Consider the following 16,712-nt stretch of genomic DNA (forward strand, 5'->3'; position numbering starts at 1 on the left):
CTGGCCATTTTCTGTATATGTGGTGCTGGGGAATTGAACCCAGGGCCTCATGTATACGAGGCAAGCAATCTTGCCACTAGGCCATATCCCCAGCCCCAAGAATCAGTTTTAAAATAGACTCTATCTCATTATCTCAACATGAAAAGAAATGAAGTTCAATGTGTTTGTATTAAATGCTTAGGAAACTAGGAATAAGTCAGGTTGCTTAAGTGAATTAATGCAATCTATCAAAAACCTAGAGCATGCATTGTCATTAATGGAGAAACTTTCAACTTATACTCATTAAGATCAAAGGAAAGAGTTTATAATCTCTACTGTTGAAATACCTGGTAATGTGCCAAGGTGAGAAGAAAAGTCACTACAAAAATTAAAGATTCTTTACAGGTTTTTCTTTCCAGGTTCCTGCTTGCAACTCTGTATCCTTTGTTTTCCCCTCTTCAGCCTGTTTCATACAGGGAAGGCTAATTTCTGAAGCCAGCAAGATCTAGGCTTTCTTGCTTTGACTTTGAACAGCCATTAGGAAGCAGTGGCCAGAGACTGGAGCAAAGATTGTTTGGGAAGTGTTGGAATTTCTCCACTTATAGCCATAACCCCATCACATAACCTTACTCCCATGTCTGCACCTATTCCTGGGTTTGGTAACAGGTCCATAGACCCTTCAGGCCTACCTGTAGGCTGCATTTAACTACCTTGGGTGTAAATAAAGGGACAGGTATGGTATTACACACTTCTAATCCCAGTTACCTCAGGGACAAAAATAGAAGAATCTCCCATTTGTCTAAGGCCTTCCAGACAAAAGTAGTTCTTATCTGAAAAGCAAACCTAAAGAAAAAGCCTAGGAGTATAGCCCAAGAGGCAGAGTGTTTGCTGAGGAAGCATAAGTTTAATTCCCAAATTCAATCCCCAGTACCAACAAAAGCAAAGCAAAACAAAAAGATGTAAAGAAAGAAGGAAATATTTAGATCACTTAGGTGTCCTATTTAAATTCCCAATTAAGGGTTTAGGGTAGGGGATGGAGGTTCTCCCACCCTCATACTGTCTTTTGATTTTTAACTTGCTAAACTAATTTTCAGATGTTTGAACAGATTATTATTAATACCTTCTTCGTTAGATGTCTGATTTATTTACTCATGCTCATTACATTTTCTTTTCCTAGGTGAGAAACTTTCTACCCTCGAAAATTTTGATAATTGAAAGTATGGTAGACAGATTACTAGGAAAAAAATCATTTTAATTATGTGCATGCACGTAAGAGTCTCAAAATCTGAGACTCCAAGAATGGCCAGCTGATTGATGTTTATATAGACAAGACTCCTCTATATAAAAAGGAATAGATATTTGTGGCATAGTTAGAGAAGTAGAGGAAATGTTGGTGAGTAAAAGAATTATGCATTTAAAAAGTTGTTTAGAAAATAGAAATTGCCTTCAGAAGAACTGGTGAAGGCCTAGGAAAAAGTCTGTCTGAATGTAATCTCATTTAAAATTCAGTTCATTTTAAAGTATCTCATAATTTCTTAATGAGGTTTCTAAGTGTGGATTGACTTTTACTTATATTACTACAAATATATATATATATAATCGTGAATGTTTTTAAACAATAAAAAATTCTGAAAGAGAATCAAATATTTTCCCTTTTGAATATTACCTCCCTCCATTGTTTCTTTCTGAAATTCTTATGTTAATGTATTAGATAGTTTCTGATATTTTCTATTTCTTTATCCCTCTCTGCTGTAGTTGGTTTATTACTTTATCTTCTAGTTCACCAGTATTCTTCAGTTAGATGTATTCAGTTGCTTCCCACTGAATTTTGACTTTCTAAAAAAATTCTTTTATTTTAATTTATTTTTGGGGGGGGTGGGGGAACACAGAACTAAGCCTTGCATTTGGGGCCTGGGAACTATCCCATAGCTTTCTCTCTCAAGTCTGGAGCTCCACCATTTGACTTATACCTCCACTTCCATCTTTTTGCAGTTAACTGGTGATAACAATTTTAGTTACCTTCCTGCCTGGGCTAGTTTCAAACAGAAATCATCAGATCTGAGCCTTCTGAGGATTAAAGGTATCAGCCACTGCCACCTGGCTTGAATATTCTACTTTATATAGTTATATTTCTGTTTTGTGTTCTGAATTTTCAATTTCAGAGAGTCTATTTTTATATGCAGTTCTATGTGCTTCCTTGTAAAAATGTACCTGCTTTTAATTAGAGTATTGGCTTTTATATAATTTGGTGATTTGTTTTTCTTCTAATAATTTGGAAGTATTTATTTTAAATTATCTTCCAAAAATTCTTTATTATGACATCTTGGCTATTCCATTCTATTGTTTGTTGGCAACTGATTCTTGCTCTGTGTGGATTTATGACTAAACTTTGTGGATGATGTGAAAAAAACTATCTTTTCTATCAAAGTTTGTTGCTTATAAGTTTCTACTTTGTCTTGGTGGCTTGGCTCTTGTTGATTATTCTGTTACGGCATTATGAGCACATTTTGAAATGAAAAGAGAAACTGTTTGGGGGTAAGGAAGGATTTTTGAAAGGTAAAGTTTTGTCTTCACTTGTTCTCCCAAGATGGAATTAAGACATCTCCCAAGGCACATCTCAGATTGTTCAAGGAATAGCAGAGAGTGTGAGCATGTTTTTAGATTACTTTTGTACTGTTAATTTTATTTAAAAGTCTTTAATGGTCACCTTATATAAATACATAAGGTTTATTTAATACACTTATTTAATACATATTTAAATACATAAGGTATATTTAAACTTGCCAATCGTGAGCAGATTATGGTTTTTTTTTTTTTTAGCCAGTCCTAGGGCTTGAACTCAAGGCCTGAGTACTGTCCCTGGCTTCTCTTGCTCAAGGCAAGAGAGCCACAGTGCCACTTCCAGCTTTTTCTATATATGTGGTGCTGAGGAATTGAACCAAGGGCTTCATGTATACGAGGCAAGCACTTGACCACTAGGCCATATTCCCAGCCCTCGTGAGCAGATTATGAACCTAAGCTTGACCAGTGCTAGCAGAGGGGCTAGGGCCTGCTGTGTTAGGGATCTATAGGACAGCAGCCTGCCTGCTTTATGTGCTTGCTTGCCAGATTTTTTTGCTGCAGTAAATTTTGTCTTTCTGGAACAATTCTTTGTTTTTGTGTTCATTGTTTTGACTCCAGTGGTTCTTGAAGAGTATATTTATAACAATGATGAATCCTTTTTTTTTCTTACAAGTCTTTCTTTAGAGCACTTTTATATGTAGCAGCTGAGGTGGAGTGCATGGTCCTTTAAAGAAGGTATGCTGTGTTTTGTTTTGTTTTAACTGTATTGTTTTTTGTCTTTTTTAGTACTAGGGATTGAACCCAGGATGTTGTACTTGCTAGGTAAGCACTTTGCCACTGAGCTACATCCCAGCCCAAGGTATGCCATGTTAAACAGGTTTCCTAACAGGATAACTATCCAGGGGTATATTTGCAAGTTCAATATTAAGCTTCGGATGCTTAGCAGCACAAAGTATGCTTAGCATGTTCAACACACTCAATTCAGTGTCTAGCACCAAATAACCATCCCCACCACCATATATATATAATATTATATGTATTTATAAATATATATGTATATGTACATATATTTGAGCTTATAGGTTCTTAGGCCAGAAATCCAGGACAGTTTTGTGCTTCAAGCTTGTATTATCAGGAATCTTCAAGGAGGAACTCCTACGCCCACTCTACAGTTCAAATGGAGAAAAGTAAGCAGGCATCTCCTTGTACTGGAGATCACACAATCTTTATTCCCCCTATCATCTGGTGAAACATAGCTGTTCAAGAGTTTTGGCATTATTGGAAGGGAGGGCTCAGTCCTATCCTCTTTGTGTTTTGCAGGCTCTTTTCAGATCCCTTGTGTGCAAAAGAACCTAAGCCCTTAGATTACCAAGTTTGGCAACCCCAATTCCATGTAACTATTGTGCTAGTTCATGTTCTTGAATCTCTGCTTTTCAGTTACGTTTTGGTGTTACAAAGATGGCTGGATACTACATTTTCTTTCTTACCAATAGAGCTATTCATTTACAATAAATTTATTATATTTCACCAAGCATTTTACATTTTTTGCTGTATGGGTGCTCATATACATAGGGGAGCATAGAGGTTTCACATTATGCATTCTACCATATGGGTACTTTTACATCTTAAGTATATATTTCTTCCCAGATCTTGTGTGTGTGTGTGTGTGTGTGTGAATGTACACTCTTGGGTGTGCATGCATGTGTGTGTGTGCCACTATTGGGACTGGAACTCAGGATCTGGGTGCTGGCCTTTAACACTCAACTTTTTTTGCTCAGGACTGGCACTCTACTACTTAAGCCACAGCTCCACTTCCAGTGTTTTGTTGGCTAGCTGGAAATAAGTCTTATGGATTTTCCTGCCCAGTCAGGCTTTGAACTGCAGTTCTCAAATTTCAACTTCCTGAGGAGCTATGATTATAGATGTGAGCCATTGGCACCCAGATACACACACACACACACACACACACACACACACACACACACACACACACGTGCCAGTCCTGGAGCTTGAACTCAGAGCATGAGTGCTGTCCCTAAGCATTTTTGTTCAGGACTGGCCCTTTACCACTTGAGCCACAGCTCCACTTCCAGCTTCTTTTTGGTGATTAACTGAAGATAAGAATATCCACTGGCTTTGAACGGTGATCCTCAGATGTCAGCCTCCTAAATAGCCAGGATTAGAGGTGTGAGCCACCAGCACCTGGCTGAACAAGCAATCTGTTTGTATGGTTTCCATAGGTATACCTGGGGAAGTCATCTTCAATGTTTTTTGCCATATGCTCGATTTCACCTTCACCTTTCTTTGCCATATTCTTGTTAGCATATATTTACTATACAAAAAACAAGGTTCTACCGTGACATTTTCATATATATATATATATATATATATATATATATATATATATATACAATGTACTACCTTTATAACTCACCTCTCTTTCACCTTCTCTTCCCCCCATCTTGTAGCCCTCCCTCAAAGAGTCCTCCTTCTAATTGCATGTGTTTAAAAATGTTTAGCTTCTGTTGTCATATTTTCAAGCAATATTTTTGTGACATTTAGTCTGGGTTAGAGTATGCAGCTGGTCACTGTGCAGCTTGATGGTTTATGGAATGTAGAGGATGGGATTACCTAGGGAGAAAAAAAATGTCCCAGTAAGTATATGAAAAGGACCAATAAAATTATAAAGGACCAAAGAGAGACTTTTATATTCCTTGTGATTTTTAATCAAGGTGTATGTTTATATTGAACTAAACATTTTTAACCAAACATTTATTTAATCCAGATTAATTTCAGAAGCATAGCAGGCAGTGAGGAAATGAAAGTGAATGACTATTCTAGAAAAGATGGATCTATCAACAAGAAGGTCAATTTAGTATGATAATAATTTTTGCCATGGGTATGGTTACAATTCAGAACTATTAAAAAGCGACTGCTATATGAAGAACAAAGGGGAAGATATTGATTAACCAATGGTTACAATCTCTTATACTAGGAGTAATAAAGAAAACGTTGGTAAAATGACAAGATCTACAGCGGCTTTATCCTTAAGATGGCACTATAAACTCACAATTCCCTTGTAGCAAAAATTCATAAAAATAGCTGTGATTTATCCAAAATTTCACAGACACTGTATAATATAAAATAAAATGGCTTTTTTTATGTTGGAGACCATCCTAAGTTCTTGTGCTTATTATTACTAAGGCATAGAAGTTAAATGACTGCTTATTCTCAATCACATAGTTTGTAAGTGGTAAAGATGTAGAGTATGAATTCAGAAATGGTATATTTATGCTGTGTACTATATTATATCTTCCTTCCTTCCTTTTTTCCTTGCTTTCTTTATTCCTTCTTTCGTGTGTGTGTGTGTGTGTGTGTGTGTGTGTGTGTGTGTGTTTTAAAAAGTATAGATTAGGCTGCTCTTGTACTCATTATATAGCCCAGGCTAGTCACCGGCCTTGACCTCTCAAGTGCTAGGATTTCAGATATGCCAGTATACCTGGCTTTTTCATCCATTTTAGAATCCTCAACTGTGAAAATTCATTCTTTCCCAGTTCTGGTTAAATTGTATGATGAAACATGTCCCTTACCTGGAAATGAGAAATCAGTGAGCTCAGATATTATCCTTCCCCGCTGAGAAGGAGGAACACTATATAAGGCAGGCAGGGTGTGTGGGGTGGGGGTGGCATATGCTTTTGTTATTGTCTTCCTCAGACTGGCCAGGAGATTGCCCCATCTTTCCAAGGCAGATGCTCCTCCTTAACCCTTCCAGGTTAGAAGCGTCTCCTAATCCCTCCCGTAGATCCTTGAGCCTATGACCATACTGTATGTAGCACTATGCACTGTGTTGGTGGTTAATATCTGTAGTTTCTTCATTAATCTGTGAGCATCTTTGTAACCTCCATGCTTGATAAAATGCAAGAAACAGACTTCTCAAGAAATCTTTGTTTTATCTTTTCTGTTTCCATCTTAAGGCAAACCCTGTATCAGATATCATCTTTAGTACCTTTGTCTCAGAAGACACTATCCTCAGTCTATTTTCTCTCCTTTCTATACATAATCTCCAGCTCAGATGGTAAAGTACAGAAGAAAAGATCTGTGAGAAAGCAGTTTTCATCTGAAGCACATGGGATTAAAATGGTTAACCAATACCTATTAATGTGCATGCTCTCCCATCAAGCATTTCTAAGCCAGAAAAAACTATACTGTGCTTACCATCCAACTACATTTTCATCCAGATCAAATAAATACTAACCTTAAAAGGGAAGCAAAGCATCCAACTATTAAATCCTACAGCAGAGACACAATTGAATTAAGGTACATTCATCGGCTCACTTTGTGTCTCCTCTCTTCTATGAACAGCAGGTTGTTTCTTGGCAACAGCTGGTGATGAATATGAGTATATCTTTCTCCTCTAAGTCAGAAAATGTTCAGTGCTCTACTCTACACCTCCCCTCTGAATTGCCAGAGCTGGTGATCCAAGTTATTTTGATAGCCAGTAAATCCATCCGACAGAAGGAAACTTGGAGCCTTTTGGTAGATTGTAAATCCATATTGGGGACAGAGTTTGGAGAGAGAGAGAGAGAGAGAGAGAGAGAGAGAGAGAGAGAGAGAGAGAGAGAGAGAGAGAGAGAGAGAGAGGGAGAGTTTGCATGTACTGGGGGGCTTGAATGCAGGGCCTGGGAATTCTCCCTTAGCTTTTTTGCTCCAGGATGGTTCTATACCATTTGAGCAACACCTCCATTTCTAGCCTTTTGTCTGCCTGGGATGGCTTTGTGCTGAGATCTTTAGATTTTAGTCTCCTAAGTAGTTAGTATTATAATGTGAGCCACCAGCACAGTTTGGGGAAAATACAAGATTGTTTATGTGAAATGAAACACTACTTTTAATATCAAAGGTTTTTTTCACTTGTTGGGAAGATGACCTACCACAAGCCACACTTCAGTCCTTTTCGCTCTGGTTGTTTCTGAGATAGGCTATTTCCCCCTCAAAGCCAGCTTATATTAGAATCCTCCTGTATGTTTCTTGCTATAGCAGGGATAACACGCAAGCCCCATCATATCAGCTTTTCCTTTGAGATGGAATCTTGTAAACTTTTTCCTAGATTGGTCTGGAACTTTCTGAGCTCAGCCTCTTGCATAGCTGGGATGACAAATTTGCACTACCATGCCCAGCTAAAACACTTTAAAAATTATTTTTATCAATACATAAAGTGCCAATGTCTCTAATAAGAATTAATAAGGCATTTCATTGTGGAATAATGGAGATTCCAATGAGAAACTACAATTATATAATTAAGATATTTTGGTCAGGTGCCAGTGGTTCATATGCCAGGCACCAGTGGCTCAAGTCTGTAATCCTAGCTACTCAGGAGTCTAAGACCTGAGGATTGCAGTTCAAAGCTGGCGTAGGCAGAAAAGTCCATTAGACTCATCTCCAATAAACTACCAAAACAAGCTGAAAGTGGAGCTGTGGCTCACGTGGTAGAGCAATAACCTTAAGCAAAAAGAAATTCAGGGACAGTGCCCCGGCCCTGAGTTCAAGCCCTCCTCACCCCCCCCAGGATTGGCACACACATATGTGCATGCACACAGACACGCATACACATATGTGCATGCACACAGACATGCACACACACAGATTTTCTGATAAAATCAAGTTATAAAGAAATGAGTTAATTGCTAGTAAAAAAATTTTTCAATTCATTTTTTATTAAGTCATTTTATATTTTCACACAAACACACACATACACATATACATAATTCTCTAGATGAGTAAATAAAAAGCAGTAGTTTAGCATATATGATTGTAGTCATGCTACTCAAAACTTTACACAAACAAGTGTCATAAGGATCAGTCAAATGGTTTATAAAAATTGTTGGGTGTGTGTACATAAACATTTTCAAGCCTGCCTTATAAAATAAGAGTGCAATTTCAATCCATGTGCTCAGTGACTTTTGAAGGTAGTTCAAAGGGGAAAAAACGGTAGCATTTTCTTGTACCACACATTAATTAATACTGACTTACTCTAGGACTTTATGAAAGCTCCTTTGTGATCATATATGGTATAAATATTAAAAATTAATCCTCTTTCTATGAATAAAACATAGAGAATAATATTTGATTTTTTCCAGAATCACTTATTACCATGAAATACTGCATTCATTCTGAACATATCCCCAGTAACACATTATTTATTTTAAAAATATTTATGATATTTGGAATTCAATAGGAAACCCACAAGATCTATTCTTTTTCTGTACATTCACTGAATGCAGATTTAAGAGCACACTCATTCTGACTGCGCCCTTTATTTGTATTTTTAATGGCTACAACTTAGCACATTTGTATTTTAACTACTACCAAAATTAAGATGAATAATCTAGGCAAAACAAGTAGCCTGAACTTCTAGAAACAGTTGTCAAATGCAAGAAATAAAAAGCCCTGAGTCAGAATTTTTTGCAAAAGAAATGAAAAAGGGGTGCTTTAAAGTCATTTCATAACTTATGAAATGGTTAAAACTGTCCAGTATTCCTTTGCTTAGTTTTCATTGTGACTGAAGAGAGGTACTTCTGTCTAGTTAATCCAACTCAGATCATTGTTTAATATTCAATTTGATTTAAATCTTCAGAATATCCTGATGACTGTTGAGGTGTATCTTCCATTTCTGTTAGAAAAGACAAATTGACAATAATCACTTGTTTAATTTTATTGTAGGAAAAGACTTAATTTTAATTGCCACTTGAGTCTGTATTATATATTATAAAAATCCTTTTTTTTTTTTTTTTTTTGGCCCGTCCTGGTACTTGGACTCAGGGCCTGAGCACCTTCCCTGGCTTCTTCCCGCTCAAGGCTAGCACTCTGCCACCTGAGCCACAGCGCCCCTTCTGGCCGGTTTCCATATATGTGGTGCTGGGGAATTGAACCGAGAGCTTCATGTGTAGGAGGCAAGCACTCTTGCTACTAGGCCATATTCCCAGCCCTATAAAATTCTTTTAATTTAGTTGAGACAAGTTTTCACAGTATAGTCCAGGATGGCCTCAACTGTACTATTTAGCCTAAGCCGGCTTTGAAGTCATGATTTTCCTGCCTCAGCCTCCTAAGCGCTGGGACTACAGATATGCGCCACATTCCCAGGTCTACTAAATATATTTTTTAAAGCAAACATATACAATTTACCTGCACAAGGTCCTGCCTGAAATTTAATATCATCAATGGCAATATCACTTCTTATTGAAATTCCTCTGATGGCTTCAAAAATTATCTGAAAAATAATAAAGCTTAAATTATAAAATACAGTCACCCTTGTAAAGCAATTCAGGCTTTGGCAGTATAAAGCTTAGACAGTTCTTTGGGACCCCATTTAAGGAAAAGGATACAAAATTACAAATGTAAATATTAAAGATAATATTTATTTGAAATATAAGAAAATTTACAATAAAAATTACTACAGCTTTGGACATTTAGGTCTTTTTTTCTTTTTTTTTTTTTTTGATATCTCTTTAAATAATTCCTTAGAAATTCTTACCTAGAAAGAGTTTCTGGTGGTGACCTGGTTTTCCCTCTCTACTTTTCTATTTTTCCAGCATCTCCCATTGCCTACAGGGCAGCCTGAGAGAACTTAGGCTCTGATTTCTTTAAGCTCTTTATAGATCTACCATTGATACTAGGTGGAAGAAATTAATATGCCTGATAATACTTCTATATGAACCAAAAAGCATAATAACTAAATTTAACCAGAAGATAATGGCTCATTTGTTGTGTTAAATATCCTAACATCAAAGCAGAGCCCCAAGAAATGAGGAAATCAGTTTCATGCTTTAGAGTATGAGAAAACAATAATAAAGCAAGTATTTTTATTTTAGGAAAAACAGATTCCCAGCTCCAGGGCTAGTGCAATAGTAGTTAATAAAATGATGAATCCTCCAGAAAACTTGTGAGTAATAAACTGTCCAGAGTATGTATTTGCCTTACTCATATCTTGAGCAAATGACTCCTTACTGGACTGGCTTATGACTTAAATTAAATAAAAAAGAAAGCCCTTAAACCAATTTCATTTAAGTGTCTCAGAATTAAGAATATAAATGGACTAATTTAATAAGTTTGGGAAGTTATCTGGAAATCAATGACTCATTTTAATGACATGGCAAAATAAAGTTAACAAAAATTCTAAAGGTCTAACCTAAAATGGCTATGTTTAGGTGTCAACTGTCTAGGGTAAGGGGTCCCTTGATAGCTGATTAAACATTATTCCTGAGTGTCTGTGGGGCTTTTCCTGAGAGAGATTTGCATTTGAATCAGGATAGTAAATATGAAATATGTGTGGGCACATCTAATCTGTTGGAGCCCAGTTAGAACAAAGAGGCAAAGGCAAACTAAATTCACTTTCCCTTCTGGAATTGGGATCCTCACCAACCATCTCCTTTTGGACACCTGAATTCCAAGCTCTGAGGCTTTCAGAATTACCCCAGTGGCCTTTTCCAGGATTTTTGGCCTTTGGCCTCAAACTAAAAGTTATTTCCTCTAGTTTTCAGGTCTAAAAACTTAGACTGAACTGTGCTATTGACTTTCCTGTTTCTCCCAATTGTGGATGGCCTGTCATAGAAATTGTCAGCCTCTGTAATTGGGTGAACCAATTCCTATAATGAATTCCTTCTTATCCATCGATCTACCTATCAACCCATTCATTCATCTATCCATTCACCCAAACTTCTCATTCCCTGGAGGGTTCTGATGAATACACAGCCATAAATAAGAATCCCAATAAATGTCATGGAAATACCCTACCACATCTAGATAGAAGGACCTACAAGTGGGCTGGGAATATGGCCTACTTGGCAAGAGTGTTTGCCTTGTATACATGAAGCCCTGGGTTCGATTCCTCCGCACCACATATATAGAAAAGGCCAGAAGTGGTAGAGTGCTAGCCTTGAGCAGAAAGAAGCTCAGGCCCTGAGTCCAAGCCCCAGGACTGGCAAAAAAAAGGACCTACAAGTGCAGCTAACAAACATTTGGTATTCTGAACAACAAAAATCGTTATTTTTTACATCAGTGCATAGTGAAATAGACAAATTCTGATGTAATTCATTTAACATCATTTATGATTTGACCAAATACTTGATTTCATACAACCTTCTCCTTTCAATTTCTTTAATGTTTTAGTGATAGTTTCCTTGGGTGCGTGTGCGTGCACATGCGTGTGTGTGTGCATGCGTGTGCATATGTATGTATGTACTAGTGTTTGAAATCAGGATCTTGTGCTTGCTGTGCAGGTGCTCTATTGCTGGGCCATTCTTCTTTTGCACTGGTTATTTTCAGATAGATTCCTGCTTTTTGTCTACGTGTGTACTAGACTGATATTCCTCTATTTTAGTTTCCTGTGGTGGCAGGGATACAGGTGCATGCCACTATTCCCAGCTCCTTCCATCCAGATTGAACCTTGTGAACTTTTTTTGCCTAGACTAGAAAAAAATAAACCCCATAGTATTCTTGATCTCACCTTCCAAGCATAGCTAGAATGATAGGTGATCATTATTATATGTAGCTATTGGTTGAGAAAGGGTATTGTGAACTTTTTGGCTAGGCTTGTCTTCGATCCTGAGCACCACAATTTCAGCCTCCTGAGTAGCTACAGGTATGAGTAAAAATCAGTGCAGAATGTCGAATGAGGGAGTGGCATCCAATCTCATCAAGTTCAGTAATGCCTAATAGTTATATATGTATGTACTCTCTCTCTCTCTCTCTCTCTCTCTCTCTCTCTCTCTCTCTCTCTCTATATATATATATATATATATATTTGGTGTTAATAGAGTTTGAACTCAAGACCTTGTGCTTGCTACCACTTGAGCCATACCCTGTGATCTATTAGTAAATAATTGTGTAATCATTTAATTTGTAATTAAATTTAAGGGTTTTAGGGGCCTGAGAATGTGGCTTAACAGTAGAGTGCTTGCCTAGCATGCATGAAGCCCTGGGTTTGATTCCTCAGAACCACATAAACAGAAAAAGCAGGAAGTGGGGCTGTGGATCAAGTTTTAGAATGCTAGTCTTGAGCACAAGGAAGACAGGCAAAGTGCTCAGGCCCTGAGTCCCTGAGTTCAAGCTTCAGGACTGACAAAATAAAATTAAGGTTTTTTTTTTTTTTTTTGTATGCCAATCTTGGAGCTTGAACTCCAGGCCTGAGCACTGTCCCTGAGCTTCTTTGCTCAAGACTTGCACTCTAAAACTTGACCCACAGTTTTATCATTAGCTTTTCTGGTGGTTAATTGGAGGCCAGAGTCTCACTGGATTTCCTGTCCAAGCTAGCTTTGACTTGCAATCCTCAGATCTCAGCCTTCTGAATAGGTAGGATTACAGGTGTGAGCCACTAGTGCTCAGCCAAATATTACTTTTTGAAATGGCTACAAACTCTTTTGTAGCCATTCAGGACATAAATAATTTTAAATTGCTTGGCTCTAGCTACTTAATAAATGGAACTGTTAGGTATGGCTTTGGTGCTAGGAAAATATTATCAACAAATAAACTATCCATGACCAAAGAATTTGGAAACCTTAGTTTGAGCTCATTACCCAGCATATAGAAACTCCGAGTAAGTGTAAGGTAAAATAAATAGCAATATGAGTGCTGTACATATTTCAATGAACCAAGAGTTTGACTCTTTCAATTATACAAACAAATCTAAGAAACCAAAGGGGAAAACAACTGAAAGCAAAAGAGAAAAATTAATCAGGAAATCTAAAGGGAATAGAAAGATTTTGTGGTTTTGATCAGTAGTGAGCCAGATTCTGTTTAGCACCTTAATAAGTCCCTCAGGAAGAATATGATTAAAATCTTCCTATTTGATGACTTTCTTCCTCAAGCATAATCCGATGATCAAAATGTCTTCAGAAGTCCACTCACATACTTTCACTTTCTTCACAGAGGTCTGTCTACACCAAAAACAATCTATGCCTGCCCACTCTCATTGACAATGTATGTACTTCCCAAGCTCCATTCTCTCCTGTGAACTCTCACCTCACAGCTAATGGAACACGTACTTGCACATCTACATGGCACATCCATTTGGTTTTGGTTTTGATGGTGAAGACATCTATTAATTGCCCTCCTGCTCAAAAGGTCCTTACTCATTCAAAACTGCTCTGTCTAATGTTCCTCATCTCCATAATGGATAAATCAATTCATCGTGGCAGCTGCTTAGGCCTAAAACTTTAGCATCACCTTGACTCTTCCCTTATTTCAAACTCCACAGTATATACCTAAGAAGTCTTCTGAGCTGCTGATGACAGCTCTTGGCTACTACCTTGTCCAAGTCACTATTCCTCATAGTAGGACTGATACAATAAACCTTAAGTCCCCTTTTACCACTAGAATATATTTCCCACATAGTAGCTGGAGTGGTTATTTAAAAGTCTAAATCAAATCACAATACTTTGAAGCTATTTTATTTTTGAATATTATTTTTGAAGCTTATTATTTTTGAATAAGTTGAATAAATTTCAAACTCTTTAGCATGCTCTCTAAAGTCTTTCATGATTTTTTTTTGCTTTATCACCTGGTTAACTCAATCTTCTCTTCTTCCTTAATTTAATATTATTTTTAATGAACAATCACAGCTCTATACCTTAAACAGGGTAAATGTAATGTTTGAGTATACGAATACAATGTAGAATGAATATTCAAGTGATTAGGATAGCTATTGCCTTGTTTATCATTTTTGTAGTGAGACATTGAAATTAATTCTCTTAGTTATTTTATTTTTGTTGTCACTGCTGGGGCTTGAACTCAGGGCCTGGGCTCTGTCCCTCACCTTTGTTGCTCAAGGCTAGCACACTACCATCTGAGCCACAGTTCAACTTCCAGCTTTTTTGGCACTTACTTGGTCAATTCTACATTCTTTCACTTATCCGCCACCTCCAGCCTTAGGTAACTTTCGTTCTACTCTCTGTTTCTATGACTTCAATTTGACTTATTCATATTGTAATACTATATATTTTTGGCCTACATTTTTATCTCTCCCCTAGAATATGAATTCAAGAAAATTAAGAATTTTAGGTCATATTTATTACAGAATCATTAGATTTACCATAGCAAGAGGTCAAGAAGTTCATTAAAATGAGATATTTTTGCCTTAAACTCCAGGAATTCAGTCTGGATAATTGTTGTAGCTGTTGGTAATACTGATTCTTCCATTGTGATATGAATTAGAGATCAGAAAATAGTGGGAAGGAATGTAATTTTTTTCCCAGATCATAGGGCTTGAACTCTGGGCCTGGGCACTTTCCCTGGGCTCCTTTTGCTCAAGGCTAGCACTCTACCACTTGAGCCATAGCACCACTTCTGGCTTTTTTTCTGTGATTAATTGAAGATAGGAGTCTCATGAACTATCCTGCCTGGGCTGGCTTCAAACTACAATCCTCAGATCTTAGCCTCCTGAGTAGCTAGGATTACAGGTGTGAGCCACTAGTGCCCAGCACAAGGAGTATATCTTTTACTCTCTATATATAATTTGGGATATTCGATTTTTACATACGTAACTTCAACTGATCTTCTCTCTAGCCTGTGCTGTCAGCATGGCAGACATTATTTCCTTTTTTGAAAATATATAAACAATCTCAGAATCACCAAGTGCTCACAACGTTAAAGGAATAAGGATGTTGTGGAACCTGTATGGTAGAAGGCAGTGTAGAAGAGTGACATAAACTTCAGTCTGGGTGTGACTTCTTACTCAGCTCCTACTAGGTAAACATGCACTTTTCTTCATGTGTAGAATAGAGCTTCAAGATTAACTGAAAGTACCTATGTACAGCTCTTTACATTATAAAATACTTGGCACATAGAAAATTACTTATCTCACATACATGAATGTGTGTGCATTTTATTTGACACTAGGATGTTTTGGGACAACTGGCTCATGTATTTTATGCTAAGCCAGGGGGACCAAGTCTATTTTTCTTTCTATGAACTGAAAATCTCAAGGGTTGTTCCACACCTCTTGAACCTGAAACACCCCCTAAATGCCACCTATATCCTCTATACTCTATAAAATTAAAAAATCATTTCCAGTGACCACCTACTCGTATAAGTCTAGTATGCTGAAATCCTTGTGTCTGATTCCCAGAGCTTAGACACTGGGAAGTTCCCTGTTCCTCAGAACTCAATTTTTAGAGCACTTGTACATCAGCATCACTTAAAAGTTCTAAAAATGATCATTGCTGATTGGGAGTGTAGCTCAGCAGTAGACCACTTACCTGAGTTTAATCCCCAAAACTAAGTAAATAAATAAATATTAAGGCAGAGACCCTGTTCAAAGAGTAGTCGATTCATTTAGTCTGGCACAGAGAAGCTCTTTCTCTAACATGCATCAGATGGAGGGCTTACTAAAACCGATTTCTAGAGCCTCAGAAGTCCCCCCTGCCTTTGATTTTCCAACTCAGTTCTTCTGATGCCTTGGCATCTGAATCTCAGATGATTTTGAATTGATGCTATGGATACCTAGTCCACACACTGAAAATCACTTGATGAGGGTAGAAGTATATGTGTTGTAATAGCCTAACAAAACTGATCCATCACCTCTGAATGATGACCAATTACTTTTGCAGGATAACAGTACTGGTGTTGGAACTCACAAGGCAGGTACTCTACCACTTACACCACATCACCAGACCTCATTTACATTATGAAGTTCCTGAGCAATCCACATTCCTTCTGTAACTGACATTATATCAAAGTTATTCATGGTGCTGTCCTATTTTTTTTTTGTTTGTTCCAGTCTTAGAGCTTGAATTCAGGGCCAGGCTGCTGTCCCTGAGCTTCTTTTGCTCAAGGCTAGCACCCCTTTTGAATTTTTGGTAGTAATTGGAGATAAAAGTCTCATAGACTTTCCTTCCCAGGCTAGCTTAGAACTATGATCTTTAAAATCTCTGACTACTGAGTAGCTAGGATTGCAGACATGAGCCATCAGTGCCCAACTGTTTTTTTTGTTTGTTTGTTTTTTTCCTGCCAGTCCTGGGCTTTGGACTCAGGGCCTGAGCACTGTCCCTGGCTTCTTTTTGCTCAAGGCTAGCACTCTGTCACTTGAGCCACAGCGCCACTTCTGGCCATTTTGTGTATATGTGGTGCTGGGGACTTGAACCCAGGGCTTCATGCATACAAGACAAGCACTCTTGCCACTA

General features: G+C 37.5%; 1 protein-coding gene across 1 annotated transcript in view; it reads right to left on the reverse strand.

The window, feature by feature from the left end:
* Positions 1-8,263: 8,263 nt before the first annotated feature.
* Positions 8,264-16,712, reverse strand: part of Mamdc2 (MAM domain containing 2) — a 152,504-nt gene continuing 144,055 nt past the window's right edge. The window contains exons 13-14 of the mRNA XM_048332783.1: positions 9,721-9,805; positions 8,264-9,208 (exon numbers count right to left, since the gene is read on the reverse strand). Of these exons, the coding sequence (XP_048188740.1) occupies positions 9,144-9,208; positions 9,721-9,805 (150 nt within the window). The 3' untranslated portion in view covers positions 8,264-9,143. The remainder of the gene's footprint in view (positions 9,209-9,720; positions 9,806-16,712) is intronic.

Source organism: Perognathus longimembris, chromosome 1 (assembly GCF_023159225.1).
Source record: "Perognathus longimembris pacificus isolate PPM17 chromosome 1, ASM2315922v1, whole genome shotgun sequence".
NCBI lineage: Eukaryota > Metazoa > Chordata > Mammalia > Rodentia > Heteromyidae > Perognathus > Perognathus longimembris.